At 41.3% G+C, this 17,564-nt stretch overlaps 1 protein-coding gene across 2 annotated transcripts in view; it reads left to right on the top strand.

Annotated features, from left to right (window-relative positions):
• RALB (RAS like proto-oncogene B) overlaps positions 1-16,247 on the top strand; it is a 64,539-nt gene extending 48,292 nt beyond the window's left edge. For both annotated transcript variants that reach the window (XM_031451255.2, XM_010979146.3), the window contains 3 exons: positions 7,746-7,954; positions 11,743-11,920; positions 14,666-16,247. In XM_031451255.2, coding sequence (XP_031307115.1) covers positions 7,746-7,954; positions 11,743-11,920; positions 14,666-14,785 — 507 coding nt within the window. In that variant the 3' untranslated portion in view covers positions 14,786-16,247. The remainder of the gene's footprint in view (positions 1-7,745; positions 7,955-11,742; positions 11,921-14,665) is intronic.
• Positions 16,248-17,564: the final 1,317 nt, after the last annotated feature.

Genomic DNA, 17,564 nt, shown 5'->3' with positions numbered 1-17,564 from the left:
CCACATCTGGGATCTAACTGAGGGAAGCTGAATTAAGGATACGCTTAGCTGGGGTCTAAAGGTGTATGTTTGTGTGGTCTGGAGTCGCTTGGCATGTGGTTGGGTTATGACTAGCTGCCCCAGTGCAGGAAGGGCTTCCAGGAATATTCCCACCGCCCACTGTGCTGGCTCACCTGGCGTAGTGGTATGAGGTGCGGGGCCAGGGTGTGTCCTGGTACGAGTGTGTCCTCTGGCATCTGGCATTGAAAGTGTGTGGGCAGTGGAGGAGGAACAAGGGGCAAAACTTAAGGAGTCAGAAACTAGTCTGGAATGTTCTTCCAGATCTTACAGCTTCTTACAGGGAAGCGGGATAGAGGTTTCCTAAAGTCGCGAACAGTCCTCAAACTTTCATGACTAGTGACGTCACATAGTTGTGAAGCTGAAAAAAACCTTTCTAAACCATCAATAAAAGGGAAATTTGGACCAATGGTGCTAGAAGAATAAATTATTTTTTAATTCTCTGCAGGAAGTATTTCAGGATCATTGACATATGACAAGATAATTCAAATATCAGCCAAGTAGGAAGGTATTCTAGAGGTATGTCAGGCAGTTAATTAATAAAATTATATTCTTTCGCTGGGTTTTGTGATGTAAATGGTATCTGTATTATTGCTGTGTAACAAATTACCACACACTTGGCAGCTTAAAACAACACACATCTGTTATCTCCAGTTTCCAGGGGTGAGGAGGCTGGCCCGGCTGAGCTAGTCTGCTCAGAGTCTCACAGGATGCAGGGAGGGGGTCGGCCGAGGCTGTGCGCTCACCTGAGGGTCCCGTCCTTCTCCAGGCTCCCTGGTTGCTGGCAGATGTGGGACAGAGGCCCTCAGCTCCTGGAGGTCGCCCACAGTTCTCTGCCACGTGGCCCTTTCCATAGATAGTTCTTACCACAGCAGCTTGCTTCCTCCCCACCTCTCTGGATTGCTAAGTCAGAGTCTTATACACAGAAATGTGGGTGGAGGATATGGCTCAGTGGTAGAGCACATGCTTAGCATGCACAAGGTCTTGGGTTCAACCCCCCAGGACCTCCATTAAAAACAACAACAATACAGAATCTTATACACAGAAATGTAGTCAGGGGGTAATCTCATCACCTTTGCCATTTTCTGTTGGTTAGAACCAGTCACGGGTTCCTCTGCAGTCAAGGGAAGACTGTCACACAAGGGCACGACGCATCAAGGGTCACCTGAGGGTGGGCTCGCCACAGTATTTGTGCATTTTAAAAAATGTATAATGAATTGTAATTTCTTTTCTCATTCTAGATAATCACTTTTATATTTAATATTATGTGTATAATTTTGTATTCTTTTCTTAAAAGAGGGCCCCACAGTGAATAAGCTTCAGACCGAAACCGCCATCTCCTCCTGGGCCATTCCCCACTGTGTCTTATCACGGGGAACTTTTGTTTCTGATGCTTGCTAGCTTTCCTTTTACTTTTACTAGGGGCCAAAGTGGGGAAAGCTAGCAGAATCTGTTTCATTTACCCAAAACATTTTTGCATAAACCTCTTCTGGGAGGCAGACTTCAAAATCTGCTTTGAAAGTCTTTGTTTTTGCTTAATAATGTGACTTTCTTGCTAAAGAGTGTTTTTCTTTTATAACAGAGACTGGGGAAGAAGGGGCGGTGAGGAGAGGAATTAAGAGGAGGGAGACAGGATTAGAGAAGTAGTTGCTGATGGAGATGAGGAAAGGAGCACTTGGCCGGAAATATTTGGGGTTGTCACGACTGGGCGGGGGTGCTACTGGGACCCAGTGGGTAGAGGCCGGGATGCTGGCGCACATGCTACAGTGCACGGGAGAGACCCCACAAGAGAAGGAATTGTCCAGTGTAAAATGTCAGTAGTGCTGCTGTTGAGAATCCCTGGATCAGAGGCGGAGCTGTGGCAGATCAGACGAGGGAGACTCCTCTACCGTGCAGGTGACTGAGAGGCCCAAGGATGCCAAATCTAAGCGCAGAAGAATCAAGAGTTTTTTTTCCCTCTTCTTCCTCGTTTCTTTAGAGAAACGGGAAAGCTATGCCTGATCTTAGTCTGTTGTTCTCACTTGCTAACATATTTGAGAACCAGAAAGGAGCAGTTATTGAGGAAATGGCCAAATAAAATCACAGCAAGAAAAGAAGAGAGATGAAGTGATGTGTATTTAGGGGAGTGTTTAATTGATTTCCTAAAGCAATGCTCTGTGATAGAACCTTCTGGGATGATGGCAATGCTCTGTATCTATGCTGTCCAGTTCACGTGGCTACTGAGCCCTTGGCACGTGGCCGGTGGCTACTATATTAAACAGCATAATCCTAGAACCACACTTTTAGAGCTTGAAGAGACCTTAGCAATGATCCCACACCTAGCTGATCATAGAGTCTCCTGGGCAACCTTTTTTCCATAGAATCTCCTGGGGGACCCTTTTTTTTTTTATATTGACATATAGTCAGATACAATTTGTCAGTTTCTGGTGTACAGCATAATGTCCCAGCCATGCTTATACATACATGTATTTGTTTTCATATTCCTTTTCATTAAAGGTTATTGCAAGATATTGAATATAGTTCCCTGTGCTCTACAGAAGAAATTTATTTTTTATCGTTTTATGTATAGTGGTTATCATTTGCAAATCTCAAACTCCCAAATTTATCCCTTCCCACACCCTTTGCCCTGGTAATCATAAGATTATTTACTATGTCTGTGAGTTTGTTACTGTTTTGTAGATGAGTTCATTGGTGTCTTCTTTTTTCTTTTTCTTTTTTTCTTTCAGATTCCACATAAGAGTGATATCATATGGTATTTTTCTTTCTCTTTCTGGCTTACTTCACTTAGAGTGACGATCTCCAGGTTCATACATGTTGCTGCAAATGGCATTATTTTATTCCTTTTTTATGGCTGAGTAGTATTCCATTGTATAAATATACCACAACTTCTTTATCCAGTCATGTGTTGATGGACATTTGGGTTGCTTCCATGTCTTGGCTATTGTATATACTGCTGCTATGAACATTGGGGTGCATGTATCTTTTTGAATTAGAGTTCCCTCAGGATATATATGGGGAACCTTTTAACAAAATACCTTCTGAATCACATTTCTGGAGTTGATGACTAGGAGTATTTCTTTTTATGAAGCTCTCCCAGCAATTTTGACATATGGCCAGGTATGGTTACTCCTGTCTGGCAGATCAGCGAGTCAAGCCTGATTTCCTAGAAAAGGAAACTGAATATACACTTGGAGACACCAGTATCTAAAGTCTCATGAGCCATTCAAGCTCTTTATTCCTGGTCCCTTGCCTTACCCGTTGTTTAAAAAAAATTAGCTTACATGGTGGAATTTTCAGGAAAATTGGATTATGGAAGGAGCCATAGTCTCAGATGTCTTTATTTCTAAGTTCTGACTTGGAAAAATTGGAAGGAACTGCCAGTGTGGCAGAGAGAGATTTGAATCTTTTTATCCTTGGCTGTCATTCACTTAGAATGACAATCTCCAGGTCCATCCATGTTGCTGCAAATGGCATTATTTTATTCTTTTTATGGCTGAATAGTATTCCATTGTGTGCATTTGTATATGTGTGTGTGTGTATGTACGTATATGTATGTATGTACAACTTCTTTATCCAGTTATATATATATTTGAAGACTTTTTAGCTATTTGCCTTTTCTGGTAAAGGGAGGTTGGTGATGGGCAGATGTTGGCAGTCACCTCTTTAGACTTTCAGTGTCTGGCTAAGTCAGTTTAAACATGGCTCAGTAAGAAGGGGTCTCCTTGAGTTTTGTCTTAGATCCGTGGGTCTTGGGCATCTGAGACGGAATCACACGCAGCCCTGCAAGGCCAGTAGTATGGATCCTGCTAACAGATACCAAGACTTTGGGGATTTCCTGTTTCAAGTGGAAAAATGTAAACAGCAGGGTTGTAATCTAATGTTCTAATAATAAGCACACTTACCCCTCACAGAGGTAGGCAGTCATATCAGGGCATTCTGACTCCGGGAGTCAATGGAACTCTTGCTGCTTTTATCCTTGAAAGTTCAGAAATAAGCAGTTGAGGTGCTTTATGGTGGCATTTAGAGATTTGCACGAGGCATTGGGGTATTTGTTTTTTTGTTTGTTTGTTTTAGGTCATGCATTTGTCTCTTTGGAAAGGAATTATAAAAGGAGGGCACTGTTGTGACGCATAGGCAAATTTTCATATTATCTCTATTGTTAGATATTTATATGAACGTAAGAGAACCTAATACTAAAACTCTTCTGATATCTTCATTTTCAGATTTAAGATCATTTGAATCAGTAGCTGTTAAATGACAAATACAAGGCTTTTTTTTAAGAGTGTTCTTCAAAGGGTCCATAAGTTCATTTCAATATTTTCAGTTCAGTTTTTAAAAAGTTTAAATTATAGCTTTATTAAGAATTCATACACCCTGAAATTCACCCTTTTAAAGTGTAGAATTCAGTGATTTTTCATTTATTCACATAGATGTGCAGTCATCACCACTATATAATTCTAGAACTTTCTATCACTCAGAAAAAACTCCCTACATGTCAGCAGTCATTCCTCATTATTGCCTCCCCTCCTACCCCTGGACCCTGGCAAACACTTCCTGTTTTTATGGATTTGCTATTTTGGACATTTCATGTGAGTGGAACCATGCAACATGTGACCTTTATGCCTGGCTTCTTCCACTTAACATGACGTTTTGAAGGTTCATCCATATTATAGTGCCTATCCGTACTTCATTCCTTACCAAAAAATTGAAATACAATTCGTATGCTGTAAAATTTACTCTTTTAAGTGTACAGTTCAGCAGTTTTTAGTACATTCATAGAATTGTATAACCATCATCACTATCTAATTCCAGAACATTCTTATCACCCCAAAAGAAACCTCAAACCCATCAGCAGTCACTCTCCAGTCCCCGTCCCCCCCAGCTCTGCAAACACTAATCTGCTTTCTGTTTCCGTGGATTTGTCTGTTCTGGATGTTTCATATAAATAGACTCATAGGCTATGTGATCTTTTGTGTCTGATGTCTTTTACTTACCATAATTTGTCAAGGTTCATCCACACTGTAGCACAAATCAGTACTTCCTTACTTTTTATGACTGAATAATATTCCATTATCTGGATAGATCATGTTTTGTGTATCCCTTTATCAATTAATAGATATTTGGATTGTTTCTACTTTTGGCTATTATGAATAATGTTGCTATGAACATTCATATGCAAGTTTTTGTGTAGACATGTCAAATTCTCTTGGTTATATACCTAGGCGTGAAACCTATGGGGTCAGATGGTCACTCTGACTTTTTGGGAACTTGCAAAACTGTTTTCCACAGCAGCTGCCCCATTTTACAGCGTATGAGGGTTCTAATTTCTCCACATCCTCGCCGGTGCTCGTTGTTGCTCATCTTTTTGATGATAGCATCCTAGTGGGTGTGAAGTCGTACCTTATGGTTTTGACTTGCATTTTCCTAATGACTAATGACGTTGAGCATCTTTTCATGTGCTTAGTGGCCATTTGTATATCTTCTTTGGAGAAATGTTCAGATCATTTGTCTATTTTTTTTCACTTTCATTCTTTTTTTCTTTTTATTGAGTTATAGTCAGTTTACAAATGTTGTGTCAATTTCCAGTGTAAAGCTCAATTTTTCAGTTATACACGAACATACATATAGTCATTGTCACGTGCTTTTTCACTGTGAGCTACCGCAAGATCTTGTATATATTTCCCTGTGTTCATTTTCATTCTTTCTTCCTTTGCCTGTTTTTAAATTGGCACTTAATTTAGTTTAAAAATTGTCTTTTTATTGTTGAGTTTTAAGAGTTAAAGAGATTCAAGCCCCTTATTAGATACATGTTTTACAGGTATTTTCTGCTGTTTCGTGGGTTGTTTCATTTTCTTGATGATGTCCCTTGAAGCATGGAATTTTAAAATTTCAATCAAATCCAAATTATCTATTTTTTCTTTTGTCGCTTGTATTTTTGGTGTCATATCTAAGAATGCCTTGCTAAATCCAAGGTCATGACGATTTCAACCTATGTTTTCTAAGAGTGTATAGTTTCAGCTCTTACATTTAAATCTTTCATCCATTTTGAGTTAATTTTTGTGTGTGATGTGAAGTAGGGGTCCAGCTTCATTCTCTTGCATCTAGATATCCAGTTATACCAGCATGAATTCAGTTTTAATGGTAAATTGCTGTCATTAATTTACCTTTTTCTTGAATATCTTGACTCCTATTACTGTTAAAATAATGATTTACTTTATATATAACACAATATAAAGAAAATAGCTTTGAAACAGTAATATCATTATTACTAAATAATATAACCACTGAGGGAAGTTTAACATCTCTCTGAAATTTTTTTGTCCTTAGTCTTTTTCAGTGGGATGCACTCTATCAAAATATTCTGTTCTAAACTCTATCAAAATATTCTGTCCTAAAGTCTCTTAAATTAATATGGGGCTACATTACCAATTTAATATCCATTTAGGTTCAGTTGCTTCAGTTTTTCTGTTTAATGCTTTTCAATGTGTTTTGTTTTGTCCTTCCAGGATGTGTTTTTGGCAAATACACACATATACATACATGGTTTTCTTAGTCTTTAAACTGTCCCTACTTCCCAGCGTATGTTGTCAGACTTTGTGGGTTTTGCCAGTCTGGTAGGCGAAACACGGTATCTCAATGTAGTTACAAATTTTGTTTTCTTTGTTAGTGCGAATGAATGAATGAACATGTTTGCGTATGTTTAACATCATCTGTATTGATTTTTCTGTGAATTGTTTATGTCTGTGGCCACTTTTTCCCATTGGATTATTGATTTTTTTTTTTCCTCACTGTTTCTAGGAACTGTTTATATATAGCTCTTTGGGATAGGGGTTCAAATACTTGTTGCTTTTTCGTCATTTGTCTTGGTTGATAGTGTGTGGTGCCATACAGAAGCTTTAAACTTTTTACGTAGTCTAATTTATCAGTTTCTTCTTACATGGCTTCTGGATTTTGAGTCATAGTTAAAAAGGCCTTCCTACTTCAAGGTCACAAAGGGATCTCACCCATGTTTTCTTCTAGTACTTGAGGGTTTTCCTTTTTACATTTAATCTTTGACCCATTTGGAGTTTTCTCGCGTTGTATAGTTGTTAAAGCTTCTTGGTACCTCTTGCCAAATTACGTTTCAGATGAGTTTTATACTCCTGTTGATTATAAATAAGAGCTCTTGTTTCTTCCCTTTGCCAATGTTTATAATTTTATACTGACAGTAATATTCCAAGGGTTCTGCTCTCTGCTTGGTCTCCTCCTTTGTAAAAGGGGAGTATCTTCTCTTGTTGTTTAAAAACAAAACTGAAAAATGGTAGAATTGATGGGGGAGGGTATAGCTCAGTGGTAGAGTGCCTGCCTAGCATGCATGAGGTCCTGAGTTCAATCCCCAGTACCTCCATTAAAAAAATAAATAAACCTGATTACCTCCCACCGCAAAACAAAACAAACATGAAATAAAAAATAAAATAAAAATTGAGTTGTCTTTAAAAAAAAAGAAAAATGATAGAATTGAGAGCAATAAAGAACAGAAGTGCTGGGGAACGGTTTCACAGCTCCTTACACATAGTGTGAGAGCTGTCATCCGCACTCAATAAACAGCTCGCTTGATTATAGGCCAAGTACCCATATGTTGAAGCTTATTTTTTTAGCAGATTTTCTTTTAAAACTATGCCAATTCCTAACGCTGTTGATTTCCTCAGTTCGTAGAAGACTATGAACCTACCAAAGCTGACAGTTACAGAAAGAAAGTGGTCCTCGATGGGGAAGAAGTCCAGATCGACATCCTGGACACGGCTGGGCAGGAGGACTATGCAGCCATTCGGGACAACTACTTCCGCAGCGGGGAAGGCTTCCTCCTGGTGTTCTCCATCACAGAGCACGAGTCCTTCACAGCCACTGCCGAGTTCAGGTGTGTCTGGAATGAAGTAACCTCCAGCCTCCAGGAGGCCTTTCGCCTTCCTTTCCCATCTTAGACTTGGAACGGGTTTGGGGCTGAGCACAGGAGCACAGGGCTGAGCTTGCTATTAGGAAGAAGTTTGTCTAAAGAATGGTCTGGGGTTTTTTGAATCTCGGCACCTTAGTTCACCATTTGTTATAATCTCTTTGGGCTTCCTTGTTTTATAATTTCCAAATATAAATTATCTTAAAAATCCATTGTCCCCAAAGAGGATGAAGCCATATACTCTAGGGGTTGGAGATTAACAGACACATTACTATATATAAAATAGATAAACAACAAGGTCCTCCTGTATGGCATAGGGAACTATATTCAATATTTTGTGGTAACCTATAATGCAAAAGAACATGAAAAAAATGTATATATATGTGTAACTGAATTGCTTTGCTGTACACCTGAAATTAACATTGTAAATCAACTACACTTCAATAAAATTTTTTTGAGAAGTCAGTAACCATAAAAAAACCCAAAAAACAAAAGATCCTGTGATTTTTGTTTTCACATAAATCCTGAGAGACAGAGATTCATGAGTTAACTGTCTCTTTTTCATAATTTTGCTTAAAAAATAACAGTTCTGCTCTATTCTGAGGCTTATGAACCCTCAGATGGCAGGAGAGTGAGAGCGGTGAGCCGGTGACCAGTTGCTGCTCCTGTGAGGACATGAGCACAGTTGAGTGGGAGAACCCAGCTTTCGGATTACACAGACCTGGGTTTGACTCCCTGCCCTGTCGCAGTGTTGTGACCCAGGGCAAGTGTACTCAGTACTCTGTTCCTTTATCTGAAAATACTCTTGTTAGTTGATGAAATGAAATACAGTGATCCGACTAAATCCCCTAAGGGCAGAGCCCTTCATTGTGCTGTGTCCCCAGGCCCCCCTCCCCGCGTGGGCTCATGGTGGGAAGAGTCACTGCTGTGATTCATTTGAAATCGTGGTACTTAAAGGTACCTTAAGTTCATCTCTTACAGGAATTCTAATGGGAAGGGCATCTTTCTCCTTATCCCGTACCCTTCCCATTTCTCTTACACAGCTGTACTTTTTCATCTGCCCTCTTTATAAACGATCTAAAAATGGGCAGAAGACCTAAACAACCAATTCTCCAATGAAGACATACAAATGGCCAATAGGCACATGAAAAAATGCTCAATATCGCTAACTATCAGAGAAATGCAAATCAAAACTACAATGAGGTATCACCTCCCACCAGTCAGAATGGCCATCGTGAAAAAGTCCACAAACGATAAATACTGGAGAGGGTGTGGAGAAAAGGGAGCCCTCCTGCACTGCTGGTGGGAATGCAGTTTGGTGCAGCCGTTATGGAACACAGTATGGAGATTCCTCAAAAGACTAAAAATAGACTTATCCAGATGACTTTTTAAGAATCAGATCTGGAGTCTAACAGGGAACTAAAAAGGAAAAAAAAAAAACTGGTTTTTCTTTTCATTCTTTAGTAAGTTCTGGTTGGAAATTAAGGTGATCAACCAAACGTGAAAGCTAAATATCCCCCCAGGACTTGGAAGGAAGCATCCATGAACCAGGCAGCCCTCAGAGGGTAGACTCAGGGAACCCGGTCCAGCGAGGGAAGGGAGTAAGGAGGGTGTCAGTTGTTAGACTTCACAGTCCCAGGCCTTCAGAGCTTGGCTTTCTCAGTTCTCGGCAACTATAGCTGTGTGCCGTGGTGATCCATTAAATGCCTAGGACTCCCTATGAGAAGTCCTATTAATTTGTGGACTTTTCTGACATACCTAGAGGTCTCTGTATGTGGCTACGGTCCGTGTGTTCATAATTGTATTTGCATCCACAGAATCCTGTTTTTATGCCTCTTGAGGACCAGACAGGACAGCTGCACACACTACCTTGTTTTTTTCCCTGTCCCGAGCCTTTTGATTTTCCACTGGCCCCGTGACTCACCAGTAAAGGAAATGGTGGTCAGTAGAAGAGCCATCTCCAGAGAAGAATAACGCCACCCTTGTCCTGTCCCCCAGGTCACCACAGGCACACAGATGCATTCTTGCCTCCTCACGGAGGTAGGGTGGAGTCTCACCCCATCCTGGGGGAAGGTTTTGGTTGTTCTGAAAGAAGAGGGATCCCTAGAAGACAAAGGACAGATGACCACCTAAAAGAAAGAGAAAGAGGAAGGGGGAGTTAGTTCTGGTGACTTAAACTCTGGACAAAGTCCCACAGCTGTCCAGGTGGCACATCATTGGAAACAGAAAGATGGGCGTAGGTTATCTGAGCCTGTATGGTTAAACTCACTCATTTTACTTCATGCCTGTGAGCAGTTTTAAAACACAGCATTTCTGCATTTATCTTCCAAATGGAAAGGCCCCAGCATAAAACAAAATGTTAATACGCCCTATCTTCCTTGAAACTTTTCCTGGACACAGTCCATAAACCAGAGAAATAGGTTTGTTACAAGAGACCAGAACTTGGATTTTTGGATCAATGTTTATTGATGAGGGAATTAGTCATGGCTCTGCAAGACTAATGAGCCAGAAAGCTCTCAGTTTTCATTGTTCATTGTTTATACTGATCACATAACTTCTAAATGTGTAGGATGCCCTTTGACCCCTGTTGGCAAAGCCACTTAGAGACAGTTTTCAAACATCCACTTGTTTTTCTTCTTTTTCATTTTTCTTGAAATATTTGGTATCTTGTACTTAAATTGACTGTATGGAAAATTTTTTAAACATTTTTATTATAAAATAATCACCCTATATTATATAAAAATCAATGCGAATCTCCACAAAAGGTGTTTCTGAAGGGCTCTCTTTTTGGAATGTATTGGAGTGTAGAAGTAGAAATGTTCCTACTGGATCAAAATAATGGAAGTGGAATATTTAATTTTTTAAATGTTTGGTTTTTAGAAAGTAATTTTAGATAGCTGATTATTTTTAGTAGAGGTAAAATTTAATGTACTACAGGTAATGGTTTTTTTTTTTTTTTAGAGAAGATGTTTTTGAAGGACTTCTCCATAGGCCTCAGCGTATTTCCTTTCATTTTTTCCCCCACTTTGTAGTAGAAAAATGATGCAGATTGAAATAGGATTACTGCCTTACACAGCGGGGTGGGGGCGGCAGGTGCACACGCACATGCAGATGTAACTGAAACGGCTTTCACAAAGCCATACTTCCCTTTACTGCTTGAGGTTCCCTCTAATGTTTCTTTGCTATTCTATCAGAGTCTGTTTCACTGAGGAAAAAAATTACTATTTGTGGCCCACAAATTGATTTCATGATCTGCTAATAGACTGTTCCCTTCCATATGAAAAACACTTGATTTTGTAGCTTTTCTTCTCAAGGAGAAATCTTACCTTTTTTTTCAGGGGAATTATTAAGCATTTTATATATGAAGACACTTTCTTTAAGGTTATTTTATCCCCAAGGCTCCCAAGTTTCCCCCCCATCGCCTTTTTTTTTTTAATTTTAATTTTTATTTTTTTAGCCTAAGCATAAACTGAGGACCCTGATGAAATGCAGACTCCTGGGCTCCTACCCACACACCTGCTCTGGGGCCCAGAACTCTGTGTTTGTAGTGAGCATCCAGTGATGCAGGCAGATTGAGAACCAGACTTGGAAAAGCTGGCCTAGTTTAGGACAGGACTGAGGGGCTGTTTCCTAGGATTGTGCGCTGCGTGTAGCAATTCCCCGGCCTTAGCAAAGCCTCTCATTTCCGATGGTCGGTGGAACTGGGTTCCTATTCCAGCTTTCTTAGTTGATTTATCTTTGACCTGTTACATTAGGGAACAGATCCTCCGTGTGAAGGCCGAAGAAGATAAAATTCCACTGCTGGTTGTGGGAAACAAGTCCGACCTGGAGGAGCGGAGGCAGGTGCCGGTGGAGGAGGCCAGGAGTAAGGCCGAGGAGTGGGGCGTGCAGTACGTGGAGACGTCGGCCAAGACGCGGGCCAACGTGGACAAGGTGGGCACCGGCTCCCACGCCTTTCTCGTCTACACGTCTCCTCGGCTGGGTTTGAGGGAGCCGTTTTGTGGAAAGTAGGGGAGGACTGATTTTCTCAGATGTCCTGGCCAGTGTGATGGGAGGGTCTGACCCTGGATTTCACGGCTCAGAGTCCTCTCAGTCCTGAGCCGTCATGAGATGCTTCCTGTCGGCATCACCATGGAAGTGTGGCTGGGTGAGGCGCTCAGTTTGTAGGGGCTGCCCTGGAAGGGCTGCCGCCTTGTCCTCTGTGGCCTGGTGTCCCTCAGGAGCAGGAGTGGCTGTGTCCAGCGGCCTCTTAGGAGGTTCTTCAGAGAAACACGTGTTTACTCATCTTGCTTTCACTGACTTACTGGTTGGATTTGTTCTTTTCACCTGACTGTCCACTGGTGGAGCCAAGGGGTTCTGTCTTTGTATCTTAGTCTCTAAATAGTATTTTCTCCCAGGAATCAACCCTCCAGGGATCTCTTACCCATCCCCAGCATACTTTCCCATTCCGATCTCTGAAGCTAATGAAAGGATGACCTTGACAGTGACGAACATGGACAATTGGAAAACCCACCTTCCTGTGATTGCTATCATTAGGCCTTTTATTTTTAAGTTAAGACTCAAAGTGGTGGCCGCAGAGCTAAGACGACCTTAGAGCTGAGGCTTTCCCTTCTGCCATCGCTCTGTTCTTTAGCTCTTCCTTCTTGATCCAGGCTCCTGTAAAGTCTAAACACATCAGTTTAGCAGCCAACCAGCGGCTGTGTCTGCTCCGTATCATGCAGCATCAGCATCTGAATCCCCCAAATCCCTTCTCAGATTCCTCTTTCTTATGGAGAAATAATTCCCCTTGCTCCTACCTGAAGCCGACGGCATTTGTGACCAAGCTTTGCTTTAGCTTGAAATGAGGCTGGAAGAACATTGGCATTTAGAATGTTGCTATTCAAAGGGGTTCGCTTAGAAGCATCCCCAACAACATAAATCTGCTTGGTGTGAAGTCTTCCTCTGGTCAGCTGCTTTTCCTTTGTGTTATTATCTCAGCTCTTATGTTGATTCGTGTGCTATTCCAGATCTTTTCATTTCTATCAGATTGTTTTCTAGCTGTAGAAAACACACAGGGAATCCAGACACATACTTCATTTTAAAAAAGTCAGGAAGACCTTCTCGGTCTGGAGCGGTCGACGTGGGGGGCGGGGAGCTGTTCCACGGCAGCTTGTCATCTCCCCTTCCTGTCCTGGACCAGCCCGACCTGCCAAACAGGAACCAGCAGAAACCCATGACTGGCAGCATTGTGTTCACTTGTAAACAATTTACGCGAAAGGAGGTTGTCGATAAGATCAGCTGATGAAGAACTTTGTCATCATTTTAAGTTGGACACATGCCATTCCCCTCCTCCTGTTAGAACAGAAAGAAAAACCTGTGACATCTGAAGCTGTGCACTGTGGCTGTTACGAATGGGGTGCTTTCCTCAGAGGCTGAAGGAGAGGGGTGCGGAGGTCAGCCTGATCCAGTTTGGCAGGGGGGGTCCTTTCCTGTGCCCGGAGCTGGTGGTCAGTGCTCCTGGAGCCCCGCACTTGGAGAGCTTGATCTGGCTTTTTTTTTTCCCTGAGAAGCTATGTCCATGAAAATAAAAGGAGTTTGGTGCTTTGTGTAAATGTCCTAAGATAATAAGTCTACACTCAATGTCACACTTTCAGTCTCCATCTTCTCTTTGAGAAATCTCAGATATTTCTCTGTAGGAGGCATGTTTTGTCTGCTGGGGTATAATCAGCACTGGAGCCTGGTTTCTAGTAGCAGAGGGCAAAACCCAAACTATTGGGATGAACGATAACCCTTATCTAAGTAACACACTGGCATTCAAAGGACACATCTCATCAGCTCTGATAAAGTTCCCGCCTGCTGACATCACGAGGAGCAGAGGAGCCCTTGAGAATCGGGGTGGGGAGGGTGGCAAGACAGGACACCTCTCCCTCCCTGTCCCCATTTCAGAGTGCGGGGGCCTGAGTTTGTCCAAGCTGCATTGCTGCCTTCTCCCCACCCCCCATCCCGAGTTCCCAAGTCTGCTGCTACGGAGTTAGGCTGGGGACGGCCACGCGTGGTGACGTTCCTACCTTTAGGGTCATTGTAAGGACTGATCAGTGCAGTGATCCATCACACAGGCCCTAGTGGCAGGTGCTCATGCCTTTCTTTCCTTTGCTGGTAGCTGGAAATGCCAGGAAGGGATTGCGGTTGTCACTCTCACTGCTTGTAAATTTCCTGAACTGCTGTCCATCTGTCCTGTGAAGTTTTATCCTTCATCATACTTATCCTCAGAATAGATTTTTATTATTTTGGGGGCGGGGTAGGTTGGAGATAATTAGGTATTGATTTAATTATTTTTAATGAAGGTGCTGGGGATTGAACCCAGGGCCTCGTGCATGCCAAGCACGTGCTCTCCCCCTGAGCTCCACCCTCCCCCTGCTCATTGTGAAATGAGCCACAGGACAGTAGTAACAGTAGTACGATGCTTCTGCCCTTAGCTTGACCCTTTATATTATGTGAGCAGAGAGTTCACCTCGTAGAATTAGAATATGGTTTTTAATGTTAGTTGTTCTTACTGGCTCTAGACCTTTTGTTTTTGATGGCCCATGGTTTATAGGGATACATTCGGCTTTATGCTTTAAAATGGAACTGCGCATCCTGCTTTGTCGAATTGCTTCATTAAAGCATTAAACGGCTTATTCTTTCTCCTCCCCACCCCAGGTGTTCTTTGACCTAATGAGAGAAATCAGAGCAAAGAAGATGTCAGAAAACAAAGACAAGAATGGCAAGAAAAGCAGCAAGAACAAGAAAAGTTTGAAAGAACGATGTTGCTTACTGTGAATGCCAAGACGGTGGACGAGCGGGTGGCCACCCAGGACAGAGGGCAGGCTCCTTAAGAGGAGACTCCAGTTGACCAGCATTGCCTGCTCTCTCCAGCCTCATTCACACACGCTTCGGTAAATGCGGAAAAATATTAGTGAATCGGTGGCTGGCAGAAGGACTAAGCCCTTGACCATGCAATGGAACGGCTGCTTCATCAGGAGGTTTCAGAGTTTCCTCCTTCCTTCGTGCTTCCCTCCCTTCCTTCCCGAAGTTAACCACATACGTGGTGCTATAGGTAGGAAATAGCCAGGCGTTAGTTAAAAAGAAAAAAACTGTCGTCGCATCTTATGTTTTTGCCTAGTTTTGTAACGTTAGCATCTTTTGTTTTGAAATAAAAATGTCTTATTTTATTAGGTCTTGGGAGACAGGGGGTGGGGCGAGACTCGTCCCACCCTTGTCGGCTCAACAGTAGTACCCGGAAAAATCCATCAGGTTCTAGATGCTGGAAAAGTCAGGGACTTGGGAGATGAGTCTCCTGGCAGTACCCTGTGGATCTGAAGCAGAGCTAAAAAAAAAAAAATCTGAATTGGGCCGAACAGGTTAAAACCAAGCTCATAAATCCTCCTCAGTATGAAAAATGCAAGCTGTATTCCTCATATTTAAACGTTGGCCGATTATAGTCTGTGTTGGCTATTTTTCTCCAGTACATTCTGATTTTTGTGTAGGAGCTTCTTTTTAATAGACTAAGTGAAAAATCAAGAGCAGTATACTTTTTAAATGATACACTTTTCTAGTTAGAATTTTTTTTTTTTTTTTTACCTCTTTGGCTAAATCCTCTCCTAATCGCCAGTCTTAGAGTCACAGAAGGCCCCTCCTTCTCCACTAGTAATCAACCCAGCCTGTCCTGGTCCACTTCTCTCTGCAGAGGTTGAGAGAACTTTTTCTTTGGTTTCTCGAAGTGTTACCTAAGTTCTTCTGAAGAACGTGATGACTTAAAATTGTATTGTAAAATCATGAAGCCAGAGCCGGTGCCAGACATTCTGCTACCTCTCAGAGAATTTTGCTCAGAAGTTCTAAATTTGAATTAGAAGACATGAGGAAGGGTAGCCCCTTTCCCTCTGAGGATAGGCTGCTGTTTCTAATATAAATCTTTTTTTCTGAGACAGCCATATAGTTGAAAAAGATTTTTATTGATGAGATATTGTTAATCTGTCTTGTGTCTTGTATTCTAAATTCAGCAATCAGAAGCTTTTTCATCAGGAAAGGAGTACTGTGATAAAAACCTAGTATTCAGCACATTTTTTCCCCATTTTCCTGAAGTGACATTTCACATATAGGTGCCAAAAGTGAACTGGGGTGGGGAGAGCGGGAACTTTTTGACTTTATGATTATTACAGAAATTATGATCTGACTGGAAAACAATCTTGTATCCCCTCCTAAAGAATCATGGGCTTTTTTGAATAAAAAGCAGACAAATACACTTACTGAGGATTTTAGCTTTTTAATTTTATCCTTTTGTCATACATGTGAAATGGAAGTATTAAATAAATTTACAATAAGTTATTCATTATTCTTGTTGGATGTTCTGCAGTGTCACACTTTACTTCAATTCATTTTTTTAATTGGGCTGTGGGAAGTAAATTTAAAAGTATAAACAGTAATTTTAACTTCACCTGTCCTTTGGGAGAGATGACTGCTCTTTCTTCTTAAAACTTAAAAAGGTGAAGGTGATCACACTCTTGAATTTTCTGAAACAACCCTTTTCTTTTCATCCTAGTTTTGCTACCCGTTTGATATCAATCCCAAGTCTAAAGTAGGTAGATTTGGAACATGGACAGATAAATTAAGGGTGGTATGAATTGTTTCATGTTATGGAAACTTTCCTTGGTCTACGCTGTTAGTATATTTCTAAATTTATATTGAATTGGATAGCAATCAGAGATGGATCTTCCTAACAAAATAATTTATACAGCTGAGATTCTTTTCCATAGAAAAATAAGCAGTATTATTTATCAACTTGAAACATAGTTACTCGCTACATGACTAGATATTGTGTCCATAGCCTAATAACGTTATTTTCAAGTATTCATTCTAGAAATACTTGGCGTGCCTACTTGGTGTCAGATTCTATTCTAGGTGCTGGAATATCGTGTTGAACAAGACAGGCAAAAGCTCTGCTCTCCTGGAGTTTATGCTTTAGTGAGGAAAGACGCAGATAAATGAGAATATCAGAACAAGTGCTTTGATGACCATAAAACCAGGTAATATGATAGCAAGTGTTTCAGGGCAATAGAATGATTTCAGCTGGATGGGCACCAAGCTTCTGCAAAGGAGCGACATTTAAGCTGAGATGTCCCTGGAAGAGCTCGACATCTGAGCTTTCCAGGTTAGGGGACAGCTGGTCCAGGGGCCCTGAGGCGTTCAGGAGAAGACCCCAAAGACCAGCATATGCCTGCATTGTAATGAGGAGTGGCAGGGTCGTAGAAAAAGATGTAACAGACTATTTTCATAAAGTGACGTGGCAGGGGGAGGGTATAGCTCAGTTGTAGAGTGCCTGCCCAGCATGCATGAGGTCTTGGGTTCAATCCCCAGTACCTCTGTTTGTAAAAAAGTAAAAAAAAAAAAATTTTTTTTTTAAAGTGAGTGATGTAGGGAAAAATATCTTGACATGTAATTTCCTACAAGTATCCTATTTCATCAGATATAGGGTACCGTTGATTGTAAGACATCACCGTAATTTATATATCACTAAGAATAAAACCTGTCATTAAGTAAATCCATTCTGATTTCAATGACA

The sequence above is a fragment of the Camelus dromedarius genome, chromosome 4, assembly GCF_036321535.1.
Source record: "Camelus dromedarius isolate mCamDro1 chromosome 4, mCamDro1.pat, whole genome shotgun sequence".
NCBI lineage: Eukaryota > Metazoa > Chordata > Mammalia > Artiodactyla > Camelidae > Camelus > Camelus dromedarius.
This window is presented reverse-complemented; position numbering and strand designations above follow the sequence as displayed.